At 39.0% G+C, this 22,166-nt stretch overlaps 1 protein-coding gene across 1 annotated transcript in view; it reads left to right on the plus strand.

Annotated features, from left to right (window-relative positions):
* Positions 1 to 677: 677 nt before the first annotated feature.
* Positions 678 to 22,166, plus strand: part of LOC117328996 (L-ascorbate oxidase-like) — a 30,422-nt gene continuing 8,933 nt past the window's right edge. Inside the window, exons 1-11 of the mRNA XM_033886657.1 lie at positions 678 to 794; positions 2,033 to 2,282; positions 5,847 to 5,947; positions 9,637 to 9,782; positions 10,516 to 10,633; positions 14,804 to 14,904; positions 15,867 to 15,973; positions 16,363 to 16,493; positions 17,327 to 17,494; positions 18,774 to 18,898; positions 19,572 to 19,711. Coding sequence (XP_033742548.1) covers positions 2,039 to 2,282; positions 5,847 to 5,947; positions 9,637 to 9,782; positions 10,516 to 10,633; positions 14,804 to 14,904; positions 15,867 to 15,973; positions 16,363 to 16,493; positions 17,327 to 17,494; positions 18,774 to 18,898; positions 19,572 to 19,711 — 1,381 coding nt within the window. The 5' untranslated portion in view covers positions 678 to 794; positions 2,033 to 2,038. The remainder of the gene's footprint in view (positions 795 to 2,032; positions 2,283 to 5,846; positions 5,948 to 9,636; positions 9,783 to 10,515; positions 10,634 to 14,803; positions 14,905 to 15,866; positions 15,974 to 16,362; positions 16,494 to 17,326; positions 17,495 to 18,773; positions 18,899 to 19,571; positions 19,712 to 22,166) is intronic.

A 22,166-nucleotide genomic window follows, 5' to 3' on the forward strand; every position in this document is an offset into this window, starting at 1 on the left:
TTCCTGTCCCAAGGAAGAATCTTCAGGCGCGGTTTTGTAGGTTTCCCCAGATCCCAACAGCGGAGAATAATACCGATTCCACTAACGATTTGTATAGATGGTCAAATATTGAATACGACATGCCTCCCGCGTACTTGTAATTCGAGAATATTTCATCAAGAGCCCTTCCTGTCGGTTTTTCCAGTTCTTTGACAGAAAAAGACAGGTCAAGATGTTCGTTGAACCAGAATCCCAAGTATTTGTAGCGGGACTTAACGTTGATATCCAGAACTCTGCACTTGAATCGGAAAGAGGTTAACACAGTAGTGATAACTATAAGTTGTTATAACTTGTTTGGCGTTCGTTGTGAAATAAATAATGTGTACATAACAAGTGAATATTTGTGAACAATCAAATTAAAATATCTATACAAAAAGTATGTCTAGTGTTATTTAAACTGTAAGAAGTGTTATTTTGCATTTATATCCACAAGCATATGAAATATGATATGTGTTTCAAAAGAGCTTAATTTGTCTGTTTACGTTAACTTAGGTCGCGTGCTGTTTAGAAATATGCAGAGAGAAAAAAAGCATTTGCAAGTAAACACATCTTTGGCTTCTCAATCACATGATGTGTAAACATGCTAACTACATGCTGCCTAATGTGACCACGAGGTAGACAGTCAGAAAAAACAGTCTCGTGACTACTGTTTTACTGCGCATGTGTACACCAATTTGCAGATTGACAACATTTTTTTAGTCCAAGGCAGTAATGCTGCAGCATGCTATAGTGTTTTGTTTCGGGCCGCTCTAAAGGTAAGATCAAACACAATTATGATAGTCATAATGTATAAATGTTGATATATTCTGAGTTTTAACAATTGAAACATATGACATAAGAGATTTTATAGGAGTCAAGTTTGGGTAGATTTTGAATAGTGCCAAATAGAGTGAGATGGAATGGAAATGGAATTTGAACACAGTGTTGTTGATTTGGGGGGATTCATCTATACTCTAAATTAGTAGACTTCTCTAAAATCTGTTGAATACATTTAGATAACATTGGTAGAGTTCAAAATTAAGTAAACTTCGAAATATCCGCTGTCGAAGCTTACGATGTCAGATATCAGCTAATTCATCTCATACCTTATACTATACCACGTGAGAACAAGGCTAATGTGTACACTATATATAAGGTGTAAACAAGCTATGTCTGACTCTGTACAGCTGGCGAGTAGTCTTTGAACAATGATATTGAAATACTAACTAACCCTATAGTAGATAAGAGAAAACCACAAAAAGAAGGTTCGATGTATTACCACGTGAATCACTCGACATATTAACATGCCCACCACAAATCTATATAGAGACCAACCAACCAATTGTTTTCCCATAGACTTTAGTGTTAACGTTTTGGAGTATTTCATTCAAATTCTTAAATTCAATATGACAATTGTGGTTTATAACAAAAGTTTAGGGTCTGATATAATACCTAATCAAAAAAAAAAGTTGGGTCCTTCAGCTCAAATTTTCTCCAGGGTAGCCATTTTGAAAATGGGTGAATTTCGCAGTAAAAATTCTCAAAAATCTGAAATGTTCACCTGTTAATTGTTATTACCTGAACTTTTGGGGAAAAAATCAATCGGACTTACGAAATTAATATCAACATTTCTTATTGATAGTTACCTATCAGACTACATATCTATTTTCTCGCTTCATAACATACTGGCCAATCAGTGGCTGCCAGACATTTTATCCTTGGCTCAACTTTCTATACACAGGGGCTGTTTCAAAAATCTATTTTTTTCAATTGGTTGGTTGTTCCCTGAAGATCTTCGGTTTTTTCCGGTTGTTTTAGGCATTCTCATTTGAAATGTTTTGCTATCAACTATTATTTTGGATCGAAAACAAACTTATGTTTCAAATATTTACTAAATCAAACGGACCCAATTGTTATTTCGAAACATTTTGTGTGTGTACTTGTTTACAAGCCAATAATAGCGAAAGTCTTGTCATTTTAATAAAACAACCGTATAACATGTCTTTCCTCACAGGACACCATGTTCCCTCCTTTCTACCTCATCTGGCTGGTGGTGACTGTCAGTGGGGCGGATTTCGAGAAGGAAGTAATCCCAAGTTGTGGACCGGAAGTGGAAGTGTGCGAGTTCTACTGGACAATCGACTACAAAGAAACAATGGTTTACTATGCAAATGAGGGTTACGATGGTGAGCCCGTTGTCCTGATCAACGACACGCTTTTCAGACGTAATACATGCAGTACCCTCGAACGTTTAACGGATGAAGGTATCTGTGAAATGTTTGTATTTGTATAAAATCAGTAGGTGGTATGTGTAAAAATGACAAACTATGCAAATGAGGACATTTACGCCTAATTGAAATGTGTACATTTGTGCTTGCAATATGAAAAATATAAGTAGTGTTGCAATAACACAGTTACCTAAAATATTAATGGCATGTTTTTCGACTTCATTCTTTCTTATATCAAGGTATTTGTTCTTGCTTCTCTCCAACCTTTTTTGTAGTTATGTTCTGTGAATTAAGGGGAAACATTACATTGAAGATGTCTACATCTATAAGGGTTATGTCCTAAGCAGAATGAGTACCTTTCTTTGTACGCATTCAACATAGAATCTAAACAGTAGCAAATGAATAAATCTCTTATAAATGATAAGAACCTATTATTAAGGTTCTTGGGATTGTCTTTGATACGCATTTTAGGGGGAATTATGGTTCATACCAAATTAATTTCAAAAAAAGAATTGTCATTTGTTTTCAGATTTGATTTTTTACTGTCCTTTTTATTCACGTGTCTATTTTTCTTGTACATTCAAGTTACTCAGGCAGATCACTTAAACAGAGAGCTTTTTTTTAAAGACTGTTTTGACAAACTAGATTCCCCTTTGTTTTAGTTAGAAGGGTTATCAAGTTGAAGTATATCCTTTAGAACATATCACAGGGAAATAACAATGTAGTTAAAATGATATTTTGTCGAAATAAACTCCCGGTTGTCATTGACAACATACACTTTTATTTGAATAAAAAAGCCGCAATGTTAATTTTGTTTTGATATTTTCCGAGATGGAGAAAATTCTGATTTGTTCAACTTCTCCCCAAAAGAACCTTATGTGTATTTAGCGATAAGTTGCAATGCGTTAGCTAATAACGAAAATCCTTTAACTACAAGTACTTGTAAGTAATAATGAATAAACTAATTAATTGATGTTTGCCTGTACCAACTGAATATGGTCTGTTTAGAACCACGTGTACTTTATATTCACGTCTCAGAACCACGTGTACTTGATATTCACGTCTCAGAACTAGGTGTACTTGATCTACACAGAGCCGCCACTAAATATATTCAGGTCTCAGGGGATGACACACCGCCATGTGATGACACGTAACTTGAGAGTGCTACCACCGGGCGTGAGTGTCCTACATCTGTATCCTACGTCACCAGTCACGGACCACGAGACGTTTGGATAGTACGGGACAACAAAAAATACTCATGTGATATAATAAATTATAAACGTGTCGCCCTACAGGTGAATGATTCACAATTTAACTAGCTATGTTCAACAGAATATGTTGCTTTCAGTTACCTCTAAAATCACAGAGCTGAATAGCCTTTTTATTAATCATGTCTACAACACATTGGCACTTATGTTTGTGTTTGTTTGTTGGTTTAAGGGAAATGCTTGTATGCAGATTTGGTATCCCTTGCTTCAGATCATCATCTATTAGATTTGAACATGCCAACATCGGATTGTCAATGATTATCTTTAGTGTTTCATGAACTCATAACTAAAGAAATAATTACATATTTTGATAATTTTTCGCTGAATACACATCTTTTATGAGACATTTGAATCCTTTAGAATTACCTTAAAATTCGGGGAACCGTCATAGAATAAAAAGTGTTTTCTGAAAACTGACTGGTGAAAACTGATCTCCGTACAGCCATTGTTTGGTATGAAGGTTATAAAGTAAATACCCTGGTGAATAGCTCATTAATACAAACCTAGTTATACATAGGTAAATACTGATTATCAAGCGGTGCCATACGTCTATTTCGTTCTTCTACGACTCGTCAGTGAAGCTAGGGGCAATAATGATGGAAACTCATGAGATTTTAAAGGCGGTATACTTGGTACCGATTTCTACGACTTATTTCTCCCCAAAACACGTGTTGTGTTGATTTCTGCCGTTTATTTCTCCGAATTATACATATATGGGGGTTTTTTCGGTTCAAATTTTAATATGTTGGACACTTTTTAAGACTTTTATGCAGTTCTATGAAATTCCTTGTTGCTAAGCTGTGCTGGTGGGTTTTTAGCCCCGATATGCTTTTTCCTGTATGCCAACTCTAAAGCCTTATGAATGGTGATACCTATTTAGAATGTACATGTGTAGTTAATGTAATTCTGAAATTAGTTTGTATCTGAAGCATACATACATAATTGATACAGTCGTGGGGTGGGGTATATCCCCTTCTATGTTTTAACACCCATTTTGATGTTTATAACCTGAATTTGCTCATTATCAAAGGCGTTGATATTATGATTATCTGAAAGTCAACCTGAAGGACCTCATGTACCGTCCGAGTAACTCGTCCTGATAAGTCTGATAAAAAAGAACGTTCCTATTCTACATCATTGAAATCATATGTACGCAGACACAAATAAACTTCAATATTTAACATCATGTTTAATACAATGTTTTGCAGAACAACATAAATACACTACTTTGCATTATATATGCTTCACTACCTTATATCAAACGACAATTTGCAGAGCCATTGTACTTCGCTATGTTATATCCAATGATTTTTACCGAGGTACTGAGCTTCACTGCTTCATGAAGTATTTAATGACATTTTTACAGAGCTTCAGACCTCCGCTGTTTCATATTTAATGACTTTTTATTATCGTCAAATATTCGCTCTATCATATTCAATGTCATTTTTTACAGAGCTTCAGACCTCCTCTGTATCATATTTACTGACATTTTTACAGAGCTTCAGACCTCCTCTGTATCATATTTGATGACATTTTTACAGAGCTTCAAACCTCCGCTGTATCATATTCAATGTCATTTTTTACAGAGCTTCAGACCTCCTCTGTATCACATTTACTGACATTTTTACAGAGCTTCAGACCTCCTCTGTATCACATTTGATGACATTTTTACAGAGCTTCAGACCTCCTCTGTATCATATTTAATGACATTTTTACAGAGCTTCAGACCTCTTCTGTATCATATTTAATGACATTTTTACAGAGCTTCAGACCTTCTCTGTATCACATTTGATGACATTTTTACAGAGCTTCAGACCTTCTCTGTATCACATTTGATGACATTTTTACAGAGCTTCAGACCTCCTCTGTATCATATTTAATGACATTTTTACAGAGCTTCAGACCTCCTCTGTATCATATTTAATGACATTTTTTACAGAGCTTCAGACCTTCTCTGTATCATATTTGATGACATTTTTACAGAGCTTCAGACTTCCTCTGTATCATATTTAATGACATTTTTACAGAGCTTCAGACCTCCTCTGTATCATATTTAATGACATTTTTACAGAGCTTCAGACCTCCTCTGTATCATATTTAATGACATTTTTACAGAGCTTCAGACCTCCTCTGTATCATATTTAATGACATTTTTACAGAGCTTCAGACCTCCTCTGTATCATATTTGATGACGTTTTTACAGAGCTTCAGACTTCCTCTGTATCATATTTGATGACATTTTTACAGAGCTTCAGACCTCCTCTGTATCGTATTTAATGATTTTTTATTATTGTCAAATATTCGCTCTAACATATCCAATGACGTTTTACAGAGCTAAAGAACGTCACCACAGCAGATGGAAGATACAAATTAGTGTATGCCATCAATGAACAGGTTCCCGGACCCCCCGTGGTGGTATACCGCGGTCAGCAGGTAAACGGATAACTTGGGCACTGGTCAGAGGAATAATAAATCAATTGTATCATGATTTTAATATGATCTTTTAGAGAATATTATTTACTACTAATTTAATTACAAGCTTTATCTGGAAATAAAATCAACGTAAACATAGGTAAGGGGGAGCTAAACGACACAGTGGTACTTTGACAAGCCTATGTATCACTTCTCTGGTGCATTTTAAAAAAATCAAAGAAAAAAAAAAGGAAAAGAAAAAAAAAAGAAAAAAAACTTTAAAATGTAACTATTTGTCTTTTTGTATTGCCTTCTTACTATGTTCAGCAGTCCTAATGATATCCAATTGGAACATTTTTAAATAATTAATTACCTCCCTGTACGTCACAATAATACCATTTACAACCGCCATTTGCATTTCAAGTTTCACACAAAGTCAATGTGTACGCCAATGTAAACACGTTAACCTGAGTCCTATAGACATTATTTCGTGCAAAATATGTTATCCCCATTCCTGTAGGTTTTCCTGGAACATAATTTTTCGTCATTCTGCCAAAATTCCCAGCATAATTCAATATGATAATGTCTGCTATTAGACATGATGCTATTAGACGTGATGCTATTAGACATGATTATATTAGACATGATGCTATTAGACGTGATGCTATTAGACATGATTATATTAGACATGATGCTATTAGACATGATGCTATTAGACATGATTATATTAGACATGATGCTATTAGACATGATGCTATTAGACATGATTATATTAGACATGATGCTATTAGACATGATGCTATTAGACATGATTATATTAGACATGATGCTATTAGACATGATGCTATTAGACATGATCCTATTAGACATGATGCTATTAGACATGATGCTATTAGACATGATGTTATTAGACATGATGCTATTAGACATGATGTTATTAGACATGATGCTATTAGAAGTGATGCTATTAGACATGATGCTATAAGACATGATGCTATTAGACATGATGCTATTAGACATGATGCTATTAGAAGTGATGCTATTAGACATGATGCTATAAGACATGATGCTATTAGACATGATGCTATTAGACATGATCCTATTAGACGTGATCCTATTAGGTATGATGCTATTAGACATGATGCTATAAGACATGATGCTATTAGACATGATCCTATTAGACATGATGCTATAAGACATGATGCTATTAGACATGATGCTATTAGACGTGATGCTATTAGACATGATGCTATTAGACGTGATGCTATTAGACGTGATCCTATTAGACATGATGCTATTAGACATGATGCTATTAGACACGATGCTATTAGACGTGATGCTATTAGACGTGATCCTATTAGACATGATGCTATTAGACGTGATGCTATTAGACGTGATCCTATTAGACGTGATGCTATTAGACATGATCCTATTAAACGTAATGCTTTTATGCATGATGCTATTAGATAAGTCGTTATAAGACATGATGCTATTAGACATGATGATATTAGACGTGATGCTATTATGCATGATGTTATTAGACGTGATCCTATTAGACGTGATCCTATTAGACATGATGATATTAGACATGATGATATTAGGTATGATGTTATTAGACATGATGCTATTAGACGTGATGCTATTAGACATGATGCTATTAGACATGATGCTATTAGACATGATCCTATTAGACATGATGATATTAGACGTGATGATATTAGATAAGTCGTTATAAGACATGATGATATTAGAAGCGATGCTAGTATTCCCTTTGTTTTTAGAATGTGGTCAGAGTAGCGATATTAAACTTACACAGTGTTTGACCGTTCTTCTATTTAGATGACCATTTACTTAATTTCAAATTTGCAACTGAAGTTAGTTCTTTGTCCGAAATATATAGCATTAACCTTTTACATTTGCTCTGATCCCATTTCATCATTGACATTTTATGTGTCTCTCATTATACATTTTTAGTTGATCGTTGCTTTTGTTTACAGTTCGATGCCACTTGACCTTGCTAAAACATCAAAAAGTCTCCCTCCTCCTAGTTATATATTTCAATATTAAGGGTCCTCTATATAGCAGAATAATGTTGAAGTTCAAACACGAATAAACCTCTAAAGATTTGCACAAAAATAATCATGTAATATACCAAAATGTTTGTTTGGACATGAAGTTTCTTACAATCACCAAAAATGTTCTGTAGATGTTATCAGTTTCTTATATAGAGTTATTTTGTGGTAAGATGTAGCATGGAATAATTTTAAGTCACACAAGTGACCAAACCTGAAAAATAGCCAAGCTGTTATACTCACAATGTCTATAACACAGGGTAGGAGTATTGTTTGACCGGATTTTACTTAAGGTATAAACGCTTATTTTATTTTGACCTTGAAATACAAATGGCGGCTTTGAATAATATTACACAAATATGGCATGTAGGGAGGCATTTGAATCAACAAAAATGCTCTTATGTCATACATGTAAGACATCTCATCATAGTAAGAAAGACCTTTTTAAAGTCAAAATGTTAAACTGTGGTCTTTTTCAGAAATAGGCATATGTGATATCAATCACGACAGCAATTTGCTTTTCAAGATCAAAATAAAAACAGTGTTTATGCATAAAGGCAAATCTGATCACACCAATACTCCTGTTTTGTGTTCTAGACATTTGTCAGCAAAACGACATGGCTAGTTTGTGCAATATATGCGATACAAATGAGCTAATTTTGTCCCCCTGAAACATGCATTTTTCGTATGTTTTGTTGAAATTTACAAACAGCTTAACAAATTACATGTCAACATGGTTTGCCATGATCCATACAAAAATTCCCTCCAGTTATTTCTGTTGAGTTGCACCATATTAGCAATTTATAGACTTGTACAATATCACGTTTTGACTGGATTTGCTGTTTAGATGTCCATTTAACAAACAAAGGCCTACCACGCGTTTCTGAATTCAGATTAATCGGTGTATCTAAAACGTTTGCTTCTCTTTTTATAAACACAGTGTAAGGGAGGTCACCAACATTTTACTATGCAGCATCTGTTAGTTCGTGTTGCAGTGATTATCAATGATAGTATACTATCTATGTATAGAGTCCATTATTCCGCTTTTGGAGAGGGCTTTGTCACCACGCAATATGTAATAACGACGCAATTTGCAATAACGACGCAATTTATAATAACATTTTCAAAGTCTTTTTACTGGGTCAATTGTCACCAGATGGAAAGATTATCTTCACTTGGTACACGTCTCAACCTAATTCTATTTTATGTTTTTAATACTTATTTATTATTTGTAGTGACATTTGAAAAGTTATTACAAATTGCGTCGAGTTGCATAACTTTTCAAATGTTGTTATAAGTAATAAATAGATATTTTCTTAATAGAATCAGGTCGAAACATGTATAGAGTGAAGATTATCTTTCCATCTTATGACAATTTATCCGGTAAACATAACTTTTATTAAAAATTGCGTCGTTATTACAAATTGCGTGGTGACAGGGCTTATATAGGTATCAATAACATCATACCATCTATTGTACAGTCCATTATTCATCTTTAGGGGGAGGGCTTATATAGGTGTCAATAATAGCATACTATCTGTGTATACAGTGTTGCCAAATACCAAGTGAATTCGTTCCTTTACTGGATAACTTGGTTTCATGACAGCCACGTGATCATCTGACCATTGTTTACCGCAGGTCATAGTTCACGTGAAGAACAAGCTCGAGTCTGACGGCGTAACTATCCATTGGCACGGGCTGACCCAGAAGGGCAGCCCCTGGATGGACGGAACGGGGTCGATTTCCCAGTGTCCGATCGCCCCAGAAGCCACGTTTGTGTACAGGTAAGGGTATGGGCGCAGACTGGTGATCATGTAACGGAGTTATGGGTCGTTAAAACAACAAAAGGTACAGACGTGTTCGTTATAATTACATTACCTTAACTGGTCTGTATAGCCGATAAACATTAATTAGTTCGTACCATGCTCACTCGCAATGTAATAAAAGATAACCTGTCGATAATATACTTTTAATTACTAACTTTGACCGCTATTTTGAATTACTAACTTTGACCGCTATTTTGAATTACTAACTTTGACCGATATTTTGAATTACTAACTTTGACGATTTTTTGAATTACTAACTTTGACCGATATTTTACTTCTCTTGATCTATTGGCGAACGAGGACATATTCCTGGTCATTTACTGGATTTTAGAAAGGCCCTCAATGTATGATTAATTCAAGATAGGTACACGTCGGTAACCCATTTCCGTTGTTGGATGACTTCCGGTTACGTGAGAACTTGAGGATGTCATCATACATAAGTTTCTTCCCCCCTATGAGGGTTATATACCCTATGTGATATAAAAAAAGTTATCAAATGTCAGTATGAAGACTTATTTACAAGTTCTATTTATAGAATGTACTTTGTTGATTTTGTTGATAGCAAACATTTTAAAAGGCATTCACAATATGTCTTGTTTGAAATAACGGTCTTTTTAAACTTGCTCAAATATTTTCAAATTATAGATTTGTCGAAATCAAAATTTACTAGGTTTACTGTTAATTTTGCCAGATTTATGGCGGAGGACGTGGGAACCTCATTGTACCACGCTCACCACGGCATGATGAGAACAGATGGTATCGCTGGGCCTCTGATAGTCCTCCTCCGGGATAGTGAGAGGGCGGTTAACGTAAGTATGGGAGACAACAGATGGTATCGCTGGACCTCTGATAATCCTCCTCCGGGATAGTGAGAGGGTGGTTAACGTAAGTATGGGAGAACAGAGGGTATCGCTGGGCCTCTGATAGTCCTCCTCCGGGATAGTGAGAGGGCGGTTAACGTAAGTATGGGAGAACAGAGGGTATCGCTGGGCCTCTGATAGTCCTCCTCCGGGATAGTGAGAGGGCGGTTAACGTAAGTATGGGAGAACAGAGGGTATCGCTGGGCCTCTGATAGTCCTCCTCCGGGATAGTGAGAGGGTGGTTAACGTAAGTATGGGAGAACAGTTGGTATCGCTGGGCCTCTGATAGTCCTCCTCCGGGATAGTGAGAGGGTAACGTAAGTATGGGAGAACAGAGGGTATCGCTGGGCCTCTGATAGTCCTCCTCCGGGATAGTGAGAGGGCGGTTAACGTAAGTATGGGAGAACAGATGGTATCGCTGGGCCTCTGATAGTCCTCCTCCGGGATAGTGAGAGGGCGGTTAACGTAAGTATGGGAGAACAGAGGGTATCGCTAGGCCTCTGATAGTCCTCCTCCGGGATAGTGAGAGGGCGGTTAACGTAAGTATGGGAGACAACAGAGGGTATCGCTGGGCCTCTGATAGTCCTCCTCCGGGATAGTGAGAGGGCGGTTAACGTAAGTATGGGAGAACAGAGGGTATCGCTGGGCCTCTGATAGTCCTCCTCCGGGATAGTGAGAGGGTGGTTAACGTAAGTATGGGAGAACAGGGGGTATCGCTGGGCCTCTGATAGTCCTCCTCCGGGATAGTGAGAGGGCGGGTAACGTAAGTATGGGAGAACAGAGGGTATCGCTGGGCCTCTGATAGTCCTCCTCCGGGATAGTGAGAGAGCGGGTAACGTAAGTATGGGAGAACAGAGGGTATCGCTGGGCCTCTGATAGTCCTCCTCCGGGATAGTGAGAGGGCGGTTAACGTAAGTATGGGAGAACAGATGGTATCGCTGGGCCTCTGATAGTCCTCCTCCGGGATAATGAGAGGGCGGTTAACGTAAGTATGGGAGAACAGAGGGTATCGCTGGGCCTCTGATAGTCCTCCTCCGGGATAGTGAGAGGGTGGTTAACGTAAGTATGGGAGACAACAGAGGGTATCGCTGGGCTTCTGATAGTCCTCATCCGGGATAGTGAGAAGGAGGGTAACGTAAGTATGGGAGAACAGAGGGTATCGCTGGGCCTCTGATAGTCCTCCTCCGGGATAGTGAGAAGGAGGGTAACGTAAGTATGGGAGAACAGAGGGTATCGCTGGGCCTCTGATAGTCCTCCTCCGGGATAGTGAGAGGGCGGTTAACGTAAGTATGGGAGAACAGAGGGTATCGCTGGGCCTCTGATAGTCCTCCTCCGGGATAGTGAGAGGGTGGTTAACGTAAGTATGGGAGAACAGAGGGTATCGCTGGGCCTCTGATAGTCCTCCTCCGGGATAGTGAGAGGGCGGTTAACGTAAGTATGGGAGAACAGAGGGTATCGCTGGGCCTCTGATAGTCCTCCTCCGGGATAGTGAGAGGGCGGTTAACGTAAGTATGGGAGAACAGAGGGTATCGCTGGGCCTCTGATAGTCCTCCTCCGGGATAGTGAGAGGGCGGGTAACGTAAGTATGGGAGAACAGAGGGTATCGCTGGGCCTCTGATAGTCCTCCTCCGGGATAGTGAGAGGGCGGTTAACGTAAGTATGGGAGAACAGAGGGTATCGCTGGGCCTCTGATAGTCCTCCTCCGGGATAGTGAGAGGACGGTTAACGTAAGTATGGGAGAACAGAGGGTATCGCTGGGCCTCTGATAGTCCTCCTCCGGGATAGTGAGAGGACGGTTAACGTAAGTATGGGAGAACAGAGGGTATCGCTGGGCCTCTGATAGTCCTCCTCCGGGATAGTGAGAGGGCGGTTAACGTAAGTATGGGAGAACAGAGGTTATCGCTGGGCCTCTGATAGTCCTCATCTGGGATAGTGAGAGGGTGGTTAACGTAAGTATGGGAGAACAGAGGGTATCACTGGGCCTCTGATAGTCCTCCTCCGGGATAGTGAGAGGGCGGTTAACGTAAGTATGGGAGAACAGAGGTTATCGCTGGGCCTCTGATAGTCCTCATCTGGGATAGTGAGAGGGTGGTTAACGTAAGTATGGGAGAACAGAGGGTATCGCTGGGCCTCTGATAGTCCTCCTCCGGGATAGTGAGAGGGCGGTTAACGTAAGTATGGGAGAACCGAGGGTATCGCTGGGCCTCTGATAGTCCTCCTCCGGGATAGTGAGAGGGCGGTTAACGTAAGTATGGGAGAACCGAGGGTATCGCTGGGCCTCTGATAGTCCTCATCCGGGATAGTGAGAGGGTGGTTAACGTAAGTATGGGAGAACAGAGGGTATCGCTGGGCCTCTGATAGTCCTCCTCCGGGATAGTGAGAGGGCGGTTAACGTAAGTATGGGAGAACAGATGGTATCGCTGGGCCTCTGATAGTCCTCCTCCGGGATAGTGAGAGGGTGGTTAACGTAAGTATGGGAGAACAGAGGGTATCGCTGGGCCTCTGATAGTCCTCCTCCGGGATAGTGAGAGGGCGGTTAACGTAAGTATGGGAGAACAGAGAGTATCGCTGGGCCTCTTATAGTCCTCCTCCGGGATAGTGAGAGGGCGGTTAACGTAAGTATGGGAGAACAGAGAGTATCGCTGGGCCTCTGATAGTCCTCCTCCGGGATAGTGAGAGGGCGGTTAACGTAAGTATGGGAGAACAGAGGGTATCGCTGGGCCTCTGATAGTCCTCCTCCGGGATAGTGAGAGGGCGGGTAACGTAAGTATGGGAGAACAGAGGGTATCGCTGGGCCTCTGATAGTCCTCCTCCGGGATAGTGAGAGGGTGGTTAACGTAAGTATGGGAGAACAGAGGGTATCGCTGGGCCTCTGATAGTCCTCCTCCGGGATAGTGAGAGGGCGGGTAACGTAAGTATGGGAGAACAGAGGGTATCACTGGGCCTCTGATAGTCCTCCTCCGGGATAGTGAGAGGGCGGGTAACGTAAGTATGGGAGAACAGAGGGTATCGTTGGGCCTCTGATAGTCCTCCTCCGGGATAGTGAGAGGGCGGGTAACGTAAGTATGGGAGAACAGAGGGTATCGTTGGGCCTCTGATAGTCCTCCTCCGGGATAGTGAGAGGGCGGGTAACGTAAGTATGGGAGAACAGAGGGTATCGCTGGGCCTCTGATAGTCCTCCTCCGGGATAGTGAGAGGGCGGGTAACGTCAGTATGGGAGAACAGAGGGTATCGTTGGGCCTCTGATAGTCCTCCTCCGGGATAGTGAGAGGGCGGTTAACGTAAGTATGGGAGAACAGAGGGTATCGTTGGGCCTCTGATAGTCCTCCTCCGGGATAGTGAGAGGGCGGTTAACGTAAGTATGGGAGAACAGAGGGTATCGTTTGGCCTCTGATAGTCCTCCTCCGGGATAGTGAGAGGGCGGTTAACGTAAGTATGGGAGAACAGATGGTATCGCTGGGCCTCTGATAGTCCTCCTCCGGGATAGTGAGAGGGCGAGTAACGTAAGTATGGGAGAACAGAGGGTATCGCTGGGCCTCTGATAGTCCTCCTCCGGGATAGTGAGAGGGCGGTTAACGTAAGTATGGGAGAACAGAGGGTATCGCTGGGCCTCTGATAGTCCTCCTCCGGGATAGTGAGAGGGTGGTTAACGTAAGTATGGGAGAACAGAGGGTATCACTGGGCCTCTGATAGTCCTCCTCCGGGATAGTGAGAGGGCGGTTAACGTAAGTATGGGAGAACAGAGGGTATCACTGGGCCTCTGATAGTCCTCCTCCGGGATAGTGAGAGGGCGGTTAACGTAAGTATGGGAGAACAGAGGGTATCGCTGGGCCTCTGATAGTCCTCCTCCGGGATAGTGAGAGGGCGGTTAACGTAAGTATGGGAGAACAGATGATATCGCTGGGCCTCTGATAGTCCTCCTCCGGGATAGTGAGAGGGCGGGTAACGTAAGTATGGGAGAACCGAGGAAATGGATGTCAGACCGTATAGTTAAGTCAATTGATTGAACAACATCATCAAACTTTAAAGTTTAATTGATGTTTAAATGCCACATTTTATTTTAAACACAATTACTATTCAACAATGACATTGTTATCATTATTTGTTGATGTTTTACAGGCGGTTGACGATGTAGACAGAGACTATACGATGTTCCTACAGGATTGGTTCATTAGGTCAGGTCCAGATATCAACAGTTACTTGGCTGGCCATCTAAGCTCGTACGTATACCACAAAACGTCGATAAACAATATTAACTCCACCGAGGCGTATATCTTACATAACATTGACTATAATTTCCAAATAAGAATTTAGTAATAGATATATGAATATTCATGAATATCTAACCGCATCCATCAGCTTTTTTGTCTTTCTTCCAGAAATCGCCCGTGTTGAAATCCAGTAGGAAAGTTAGGAAAATCAAAATGATCCTAAACTAATCAAAATACCTCTATGAATCAACCAATTAGCTAAAAAAACACTTAATTGAACAATTGCTTTGATATGAAAGAAACCTAGATATTCTAAGTGTACTTTTCACAATAGTTCCATTATCATCGTGTCGACATGAAGAACATTGGCGCAAATTTTGATTAACGTTTTTATATAACACGTTTCAAAATCATCTTGGTATTTCAAATTGCATTTGCAAGCAATTGAATTAAAATACATTTAGATGTTGTTAAATCATAGATTACATTCAAGCTATTGTCTTTATTGTTCTTCAAAAGTATGACATATATACAACGTTAAGTGTTTTTGATTTGTCTCTATACAATAAAACAAACATTTTCGATCAAATATTTTATCCGGTAACTAGATTCCATCGGGACATCATGTTGGCTCATTGGCTCACAAGGCCAGTATGACGTAGTTCACGCTCACCTTGCTTAAACAATTTATGTTTGAATTCTAAAATATATGAAATATATATTATGTTAAAAGTTTCTGTTGATAATAAACGACTTCCTCTTTACCAAAGGGTATGCCAAGATTTTAAAGCCAAGTTTGTTTGGTATTCTATATTCTACAATTCTGGTAGTAAACGGTGGTGGAGGAATTGACCAGTTTGTGTAGTAGATGCAGATGTAATAAGTTTATATTGTTTTTTTCTAGTCTTAAACTTTAGCAGGACAAAAGATTGTGTGGTGGTTTATACTGTTGTGAACATGAACTATTTAAGGTACATCCATGGACTTGACCAAGAAGGTTGCAGTATTACGCCCAAGTCCCTGGACGGAGAAATAACAGCCGATATTCCGTTTGAGTCAGCTCTCATTAACGGAAAGGGTATGTCATACCATTATAAACTCATCTTTTGATATTTAATGTCATCACAATGTTATTGGTCATGTCTTCAATACAACGAAAATTCAGCAACAAGCAGAGCCTATGACAACCCTCTCCTTAACATCTTGATATCAATAGCTCAGTGTCAGCAGCACCTTCTATAAAACATTTATACACGATTGTTACGATTTCCGTGGACTTGGCATTAGTACTATTTCCTAGTGACGTCATATCTCATCGCTAAAACTTAATTGATTCCGAATCAGTGGTGCGGTAAGTTAAAATCCTCAAAGTGACCTCTGGAAACATTTTGTATTGCGAAAGTAACCAAATTTACCTAACGTGCACAAGTACCATATTGACCATGAATGTCATTACTTAACATGCAGGGAGATACAACCACACACAGAGTATTGACGGACTACCTTATGAAACCTTCACCGTGACAAGCAGTGGAGTGTATCGGTTCCGCATCATCAGCAATGCCATGGTTTATGCTTTTCGGGTGTCGGTAGACCAGGTGGGAAATACTTATTTAATGACAGTTTGATGTTGGTGTACCCAATGTTTCTAATTCAGTACAACTCCATGAGACGGAACAGACGAAATGTACTGTCTGCAGTAATAGTTGATGTAAAATGATAAATACTGTTCAGATATTACATTCATATCTTCAATAAACGTGTCTAAGAATGTAGGAGGGTCCGTTGATTTAGCAAGTTATACATAGTAATTGTATTACGCCCTACGTGACTCTGCCTATTGCGAGCTTTCGTCTCACCAACTATAGTCAGTGTTCTGTGGGCAGTAGTTAGTTATTGGTTTTCCGCCTACACGACTCCACCTATTGCTAGCTTTCGTCTCACCGACTATAGTCAGTGTTTTGTTGGCGTTAGTTAGTTACTGGTTTACCGCCTTCATGACTTTGCTAGGTTTCGCTATGGATCCGTTATTAAAAACTAAACTAGCTATACAGTGATAAAACATTATATACAACTATGTAGCAGATCATTTCTGAATTGATAATCATATACCATGTTATTAGATTTGGTTAAAAAGAATGAATATTATTTTACCGATTGAACATTACTGAATGTCTAAAGCACACTGGTCATTGCAATGTTTTGTTAATGTGATAGTATTGATTCTATTTAAAAAGCTGGGATAGTGTAAGCATTGAAGATTGAATGTAATCTTTTACATTTACTGTAGTTGCAATGCCTCTAGATAAAGCTACCCAAACCCAGTGTGTAATTATGGATGTTTATGCGTGGTGTTGGTGTAGTTATCCTTTTGTATATACTCTTCGATACTGAAAAAAAATCCTTAAGTATATCTGTAACTATCCAACAGCATACGATGACGGTGATATCTACAGATGGAAGTGACGTAGAAGGATTCGAAGCCGAATCTGTTGTGATACACAGTGGTGAGCGGTATGACGTCATAATCCGTGCAGATCAGGCGCCAGGTTCCTACTGGATACGCACAGAAACAATGGATAAACCTGCTGAAGGAGAGGTATTGTAGTTAGGAAATAACAATGGATAAATCACCTAAAGGAGGGATATTGTAGTTAGGAAATAACAATGGATAAACCCAATGAAGGAGGGATATTGTAGTTAGGAAATAACAATGGATAAATCACCTAAAGGAGGGATATTATAGTTAGGAAATAACAATGGATAAACCTCTTGAAGGAGGGATATTGTAGTTAGGAAATAACAATGGATAAACCCCATGAAGGAGGGATATTGTAATTAGGAAATAACAATGGATAAATCACCTGAAGGAGAGGTATTGTAGTTAGGAATAACAATGGATAAACCCCATGAAGGAGGGATATTGTAGTTAGGAAATAACAATGGATAAATCACCTGAAGGAGGGATATTGTAGTTAGGAAATAACAATGGATAAATCACCTGAGGGTGAAGTATTGTAGTTAGGAAATAACAATGGATAAACCTCCTGAAGGAGAGGTATTGTAATTAGGAAATAACAATGGATAAACCTGCTGAGGGTGAAGTATTGTAGTTAGGAAATAACAATGGATAAACCCCATGAAGTAGGGATATTATAGTTAGGAAATAACAATGGATAAACCCCATGAAGTAGGGATATTGTAGTTAGGAAATAACAATGGATAAACCTGCTGAAGGAAAGGTATTGTAGTTAGGAAATAACAATGGATAAACCTCCTGAGGGTGAAGTATTGTAGTTAGGAAATAACAATGAATAAACCTGCTGAAGGAGAGGTATTGTAGTTAGGAAATAACAATGGATAAATCACCTGAAGGAGAGGTATTGTAGTTAGGAAATAACAATGGATAAACCTCCTGAAGGAGAGGTATTGTAATTAGGAAATAACAATGGATAAACCTCCTGAGGGTGAAGTATTGTAGTTAGGAAATAACAATGAATAAACCTCCTGAAGGACAGGTATTGTAGTTAGGAAACAACAATGGATAAACCTGCTGAAGGACAGGTATTGTAGTTAGGAAATAACAATGTACGGTGTTGCCAAGACGACAAAATGCCACTAACGAACTAACGAAACTACTTTTACTTTCAAAATAACATTTCTAAATTTGCCTATGTATCAAAGTTATTATAAAACATTCTGTTTAACATTATCTTACGCTGTTAATGTACAGGTACTTAATTTAGCGCATTATACAATTTTAACAAATACGCAAAAGACCATTTAACTGATATACTTTACTATAGGAAAACTGGTATTAAACATTAAGGGGCCGATAACGTCTGACTCGTATATGATTATCTGTCTGAATTCGACAGGCGTCGTCCCCAAATTTCGGTCTAGCAGTGTTACGATACCAGGATACGGAACTTGTGCTGCCAACGTCACAGAAGAATGTGTGTGATAAGAACAATCCGTGTAAAGTCGTCAACTGTCCCTTCCTGTGAGTAGTTTACAGTAGCCGTGTTCCACTCATTCACCAAAACATAAATAAACATCAATTCTGATTGCCTGACATTGAGTAAATTGTATTGGTTACTGAACAAGGTTCTTCGTGAGTTCAGCGAGGAAGGTTTGACAAAAGGCAAGAAAATAAATCTTAAATTGATATATATTACATGACTCTATGGTGATGTTATTGGTCGATATTGGAAACAGGTTTGAAATAGCTATATGAGCCTACACAAATGTAAAAATATAACGGAATAGGAACATCGAACCAGCAGTGTATTCAAATGTTAAAAAACGATAGAATAGAGGGGTCTCAAGTCTGCAGGGCTAACGCAAATTGCTAAGACTGACATCATTATCAACAGATCTTTGGATGACACACAAATTAGGAGCAAAGGAAAGGACATGAATGTAAAAAGATATATCGTATTTAATGATGAATAATATGTAATATATATACTGATGAAATGATATATATAGAATTTATTGATGGAATAATATATCTAGTATTTAATAATGGGATAACATATATAGCATATAGTGATGAAATAATATATATAGTATATAATAATGGAATAACACAAATAGTATATAATGATGGAATAATATATTTTATAAACATATGCACTATAATTTAAAAAGACAGTTTTCTGTACTTGATGCAGGTTTCACCCTGACTATTACATTGAATGTACGTCCCTCGCTGACCTCAAGACCACAAATGAAGAACAAGCAATCCACCCGGTACCTGTTTCCTATTCCACAGAGACGTTCCAGGAAATATTCCTCAACTTCGTTTACGCATGTATGCAATATAAACGAGAAGTCGTTTTGTGATCAGCATTTTAAAACACGACACATATATATGTCTCGGATTGATGAATGTACCATCATTCTGTACACCATTATATATTTATAGAACTAGAAGAATATATAGTAAAATAGACAATAATTGGAATCTGAATGACATGAACAGCATTTAGAAATATCTTAACTGAGAAAACAACTACGATATATATAAAGAACAGCAGTACATTACATGACTGATACTTATGTCGTCTGATGCAGCGAGATAGAGCAGGCATATTCTTTTTCCGCTCCTGCATGGGTTATAGTAGGAAGTAAGCACTAGGCAGTAATCACTAAGCAGTAGGCACTATATAGTAGGTAGACGGCATTGAGCAATAAGCAGTTGGCAGTATAGTAGGTAGACGGCAGTTACCAATAAGCAGTAGGCAGTAGATAATAGGTAGACGGCAGTAATCAATAAGCAGTAGGCAGTAGGTAGTAGGTAGACGGCAGTAATCAATAAGCAGTAGACAGTAGATAATAGGTAGACGGCAGTAATCAATAAGCAGTAGGCAGTAGATAGTAGGTAGACGGCAGTAATCAATAAGCAGTAGGCAGTAGGTAGTAGGTAGACGGCAGTAATCAATAAGCAGTAGGTAGTAGGTAGACGGCAGTAATCAATAAGCAGTAGATAGTAGATAGACGGCAGTAATCAATACGTAGTAGGCAGTAGATAGTAGGTAGACGGCAGTAATCAATAAGCAGTAGGCAGTAGATAGTAGGTAGACGGCAGTAATCAATAAGCAGTAGGCAGTAGATAGTAGGTAGACGGCAGTAATCAATAAGCAGTAGGCAGTAGATAATAGGTAGACGGCAGTAATCAATAAGCAGTAGGCAGTAGATAGTAGGTAGACGGCAGTAATCAATAAGCAGTAGGCAGTAGGTAGTAGGTAGACGGCAGTAATCAATAAGCAGTAGATAGTAGGTAGACGGCAGTAATCAATAAGTAGTAGGCAGTAGATAGTAGGTAGACGGCAGTAATCAATAAGTAGTAGGCAGTAGATAGTAGGTAGACGGCAGTAATCAATAAGCAGTAGGCAGTAGATAGTAGGTAGATGGCAGTAATCAATAAGTAGTAGGCAGTAGATAGTAGGTAGACGGCAGTAATCAATAAGTAGTAGGCAGTAGGCAGTAGGTAGACGGCAGTAATCAATAAGCAGTAGGCAGTAGATAGTAGGTAGACGGCAGTAATCAATAAGTAGTAGGCAGTAGATAGTAGGTAGACGGCAGTAATCAATAAGCAGTAGGCAGTAGATAGTAGGTAGATGGCAGTAATCAATAAGCAGTAGACAGTAGATAGTAGGTAGACGGCAGTAATCAATAAGCAGTAGGCAGTAGATAGTAGGTAGACGGCAGTAATCAATAAGCAGTAGGCAGTAGATAATAGGTAGATGGCAGTAATCAATAAGCAGTAGGCAGTAGATAGTAGGTAGATGGCAGTAATCAATAAGCAGTAGGCAGTAGATAGTAGATAGACGGCAGTAATCAATAAGCAGTAGACAGTAGATAGTAGGTAGACGGCAGTAATCAATAAGCAGTAGGCAGTAGATAGTAGGTAGACGGCAGTAATCAATAAGCAGTAGGCAGTAGATAATAGGTAGACGGCAGTAATCAATAAGCAGTAGGCAGTAGATAGTAGGTAGACGGCAGTAATCAATAAGCAGTAGGCAGTAGATAATAGGTAGACGGCAGTAATCAATAAGCAGTAGGCAGTAGATAGTAGGTAGACGGCAGTAATCAATAAGCAGTAGACAGTAGATAGTAGGTAGACGGCAGTAATCAATAAGCAGTAGGCAGTAGATAGTAGGTAGACGGCAGTAATCAATAAGCAGTAGGCAGTAGATAATAGGTAGACGGCAGTAATCAATAAGCAGTAGGCAGTAGATAGTAGATAGACGGCAGTAATCAATAAGCAGTAGGCAGTAGATAGTAGGTAGACGGCAGTAATCAATAAGCAGTAGGCAGTAGATAGTAGGTAGACGGCAGTAATCAATAAGCAGCAGGCAGTATATAGTAGGTAGACGGCAGTAATCAATAAGCAGTAGGCAGTAGATAGAAGGTAGACGGCAGTAATCAATAAGCAGTAGGCAGTAGATAGTAGGTAGACGGCAGTAATCATAAGCAGTAGACAGTAGATAGTAGGTAGACGGCAGTAATCAATAAGCAGTAGGCAGTAGATAGTAGGTAGACGGCAGTAATCAATAAGCAGTAGACAGTAGATAGTAGGTAGACGGCAGTAATCAATAAGCAGTAGACAGTAGATAGTAGGTAGACGGCAGTAATCAATAAGCAGTAGGCAGTAGATAGTAGGTAGACGGCAGTAAGCAGGAGGCCGTAATAAGTATCTAGAAGGCATTAACAAGTAGCTAATAGGCAGTATCATGTAGCTAGTAGGCAGTAATAAATAGCTA

The sequence above is a fragment of the Pecten maximus genome, chromosome 6, assembly GCF_902652985.1.
Source record: "Pecten maximus chromosome 6, xPecMax1.1, whole genome shotgun sequence".
Taxonomy (NCBI): Eukaryota; Metazoa; Mollusca; class Bivalvia; order Pectinida; family Pectinidae; genus Pecten; species Pecten maximus.